The 2,889-nt window shown below is 34.3% G+C and overlaps 1 protein-coding gene across 1 annotated transcript; it reads right to left on the bottom strand.

The window, feature by feature from the left end:
* Positions 1 to 1,023: 1,023 nt before the first annotated feature.
* Positions 1,024 to 2,402, bottom strand: cnr2 (cannabinoid receptor 2). Its single transcript, XM_020510918.2, has one exon. The coding sequence runs from the start codon at positions 2,260 to 2,262 to the stop codon at positions 1,150 to 1,152; it is 1,113 nt and encodes a 370-aa protein (XP_020366507.1). The 5' UTR covers positions 2,263 to 2,402; the 3' UTR covers positions 1,024 to 1,149.
* Between the last annotated feature and the right edge of the window lie 487 nt (positions 2,403 to 2,889).

The raw sequence follows: 2,889 nt of genomic DNA, 5'->3' as shown, positions 1-2,889 counted from the left end.
CAAATCAGTAATGGTCAGTTATGACTTGGTCTGGCAAATGTACACATTATCTGGCCACCTATAGTGGAACCTATAAATTCTGTCATAATGATGCTGTCACTGCTGCCAATAGACTGAACTGCTCAATAAAACAGGTATATACAGTGATCTATAGGATGAAACAAGAAACTTTTAATCTAAAACGTAAAACATAAGCATTATTTTCTTGCATCAGTCATTAGAACAAAGAACAATGCTTCTAGTATTTATAAAAAACAGTTAAAATCCCTTTTCATAACATTATAAGTAATATATAACAAAAAGCTAAGGGAAAGTTTATACATTGTATTCTTGCTTCAATATGGTGTGAAATTATTGATTGCAATCAGATAGCAATTTTTCATATGAGAACAATGATGCCGATAAAAAATATTTGTAATGTTTACTCTTTATCATCATGTTCTCTTTTGTTAGCGGTATAACGTCTGCAGGTTTCTTGCTATTTCAAATTTACAGAAAGGCAAATCTGCTGTTGTCACTGTGCTACATATTAAAGATCATAGTAAAATCTACGAAACATGGGCATACATTTAGATCATTCACTGGCAATTAATGCAATGTTAGTTTTCAAAATGTTAATTAATTTGGCACAGAAATTATTAGCACTATTCTTTTCTATAAATAGCTCTCAAACATTATGTTTGAATTCTCCAAATTATCTGAAGCAAAGTGATGGAAAATGAAACAATTCTATTTATCTGCAGATGGAAGTGCCATTGCTTGGTGCAATGGGACCAAACTGTGCCTGAGATAGCATTTCTTTAAAACAAATCCCCAGTAACAATGTTCACAATCAATAAAATTAGCTGCACAGCTCTTTTGAAGTGCACAATTTGGCCTGTGTGGTGATTGTAATGAGGTCAGCCTGGTGGACCTCATAGAATATGAGTTCTGTCACTGGAGCTGTTAACCTGGTCCAATTAGGGAGTCCTAGCTGACAGATATAAACAGGAGTGTCAGAGGTTCTGTTCACTCAGAGAGCTGGCTCTAAAGAAGCCAGTGTCAAGTACTATGCACATGTAATTAAAGGGTGACTTGGTGACAGGATACCAGCCTCTATGGAGTTATTTCAGCCTGAATGTTTATTATTCAGGTGATGATTTGAATCATTCAGAGACCATTCTTTGAATTGGCAAGGTTGCATTGCTCAGCTGATGAGGAGATGGTCACAATTGTGTTGTTGTTTTTGAAATGTCCATCTGACTCTATGCTGCCTTCCGGAGATGGCAGCTGCCTCTTTTGCCGTGACAAGATATTTAACAATACAGTTCGCATATCTTTGCTTCTTAGGGCATAAATGATGGGATTCACTGTAGAATTTAACAAACACAGCATACTACAAAAAGCAAATACCTTTTTGGTGCCTTTGTTTACCTTGGCAAATACATCATATATCATCAGAGTCAAGACTGGAGACCAACAAGCAATCAGGATTATTAATATTAGACCCAATGTTTTGGCAAGTCTAATGTCCATACGTGTGTGGCTCATTTTGTCATGTCCTTTCCTTCCTTCTTTTTGTTTCTCCATGTAGGTTGAATGAACATGGGCTTTCCACAGAATATGTATATATGCATAAATTATTAATATTAACAGGGAAGTTATAAATATAGTCCAGCAAGCTAAATAGCTTTCATCTACACGAGGAAATAGCTCAGAGCATTTACATTGTAATTTAACACAATTCCATCCCATCAAAGGAAGAAAAGCGATAAAAACAGCAACTGACCACATGAACAGAAGGCAGGTCACTGCTTTTTGCCTCGTTAAAATCGTCCTGTATTCAGATGGCTTATGAATGCATATGTACCTGTCAATGGCAGTGAGCAGCAAACTGCCCACAGAAGCTGAGAAAGATGCAATGACACATCCAAGCTTAAATAAGAAAACATAATTTTCATCCTTATGATTGAAAACATGGAAGTCGACAAAACTGTACACAAAAATAATGCTTGCACAGAGGTCAGCAGATGCAAGGCTAGTTATAAACAAATAAGAAGGTCGATTTCGTAGTTGTGGAGTAAAGAATATGATGCATAAAACTAAAATGTTCTCCAAAATAGTAAAAGGCCCCACTGTCAAACACAATGCAGCAATAACTTTTCTTTGTTCTTCTGTCAGAATCATGAAGCATTCCATATCCATGAAGTTATGTTCACATTTCTTTTCAGGTGTTATATTAAAAGAAGTGGTTGACATTGTAGTTGCATCACTTTGATTCATTTTTGAAGCAGAATATCATTAAAGTGTTAATTCTCCAAGATCCTCTTTATTTCTTATGGTAATTAATAGGCTTAAGAGTCATTAAAGATGGATGTAAAAGCTGAATTTTTGAAGTTTCTTACTCTTTTCAGTGCTGAATACCCACTTTGTACCTAAGAGAAAAAGAAAATAATTTAACTGGTAATTGACAATTTTTATAATATCTGATATTTGTAATTTTTAAAAATACATATTGGGGTAGTAGAATCTTTTCTATTACTGTTTTGATATCCAAGACATTGCAAAATGAATGAATGATCATTTTAGTCATAGAAACTTGTAATATTTCAGACCACTCACCCTTTTTTGGCATTCAGATGCAGTTTTTAAATAGGCATCAGGAAAAATATAAATGTCACAAGGATGTGTGCAGTGAAATATTAATACATCTTGGTATCGCCTTCTTTTGCCATTTACAATAATTCATGCAGTGTGTTTGTCCTTTTTTGAAGTCAATGAACAATAATATTACATCTGAAACTGTTGTTAATATATCATCACATAATTTCAATGTGGTTCTTTATTAAAGGGAAACAAAATAAATTAACATTAAGAAAGGGCAGGGAAGACAGACATTTGCTATTAAAG

The sequence above is a fragment of the Rhincodon typus genome, chromosome 27 (assembly GCF_021869965.1).
Source record: "Rhincodon typus isolate 14 chromosome 27, sRhiTyp1.1, whole genome shotgun sequence".
Classification (NCBI taxonomy): Eukaryota; Metazoa; Chordata; class Chondrichthyes; order Orectolobiformes; family Rhincodontidae; genus Rhincodon; species Rhincodon typus.
The sequence above is the reverse complement of the archived record's forward strand: the minus strand, read 5'-3'. Positions and strand labels throughout refer to the sequence as shown.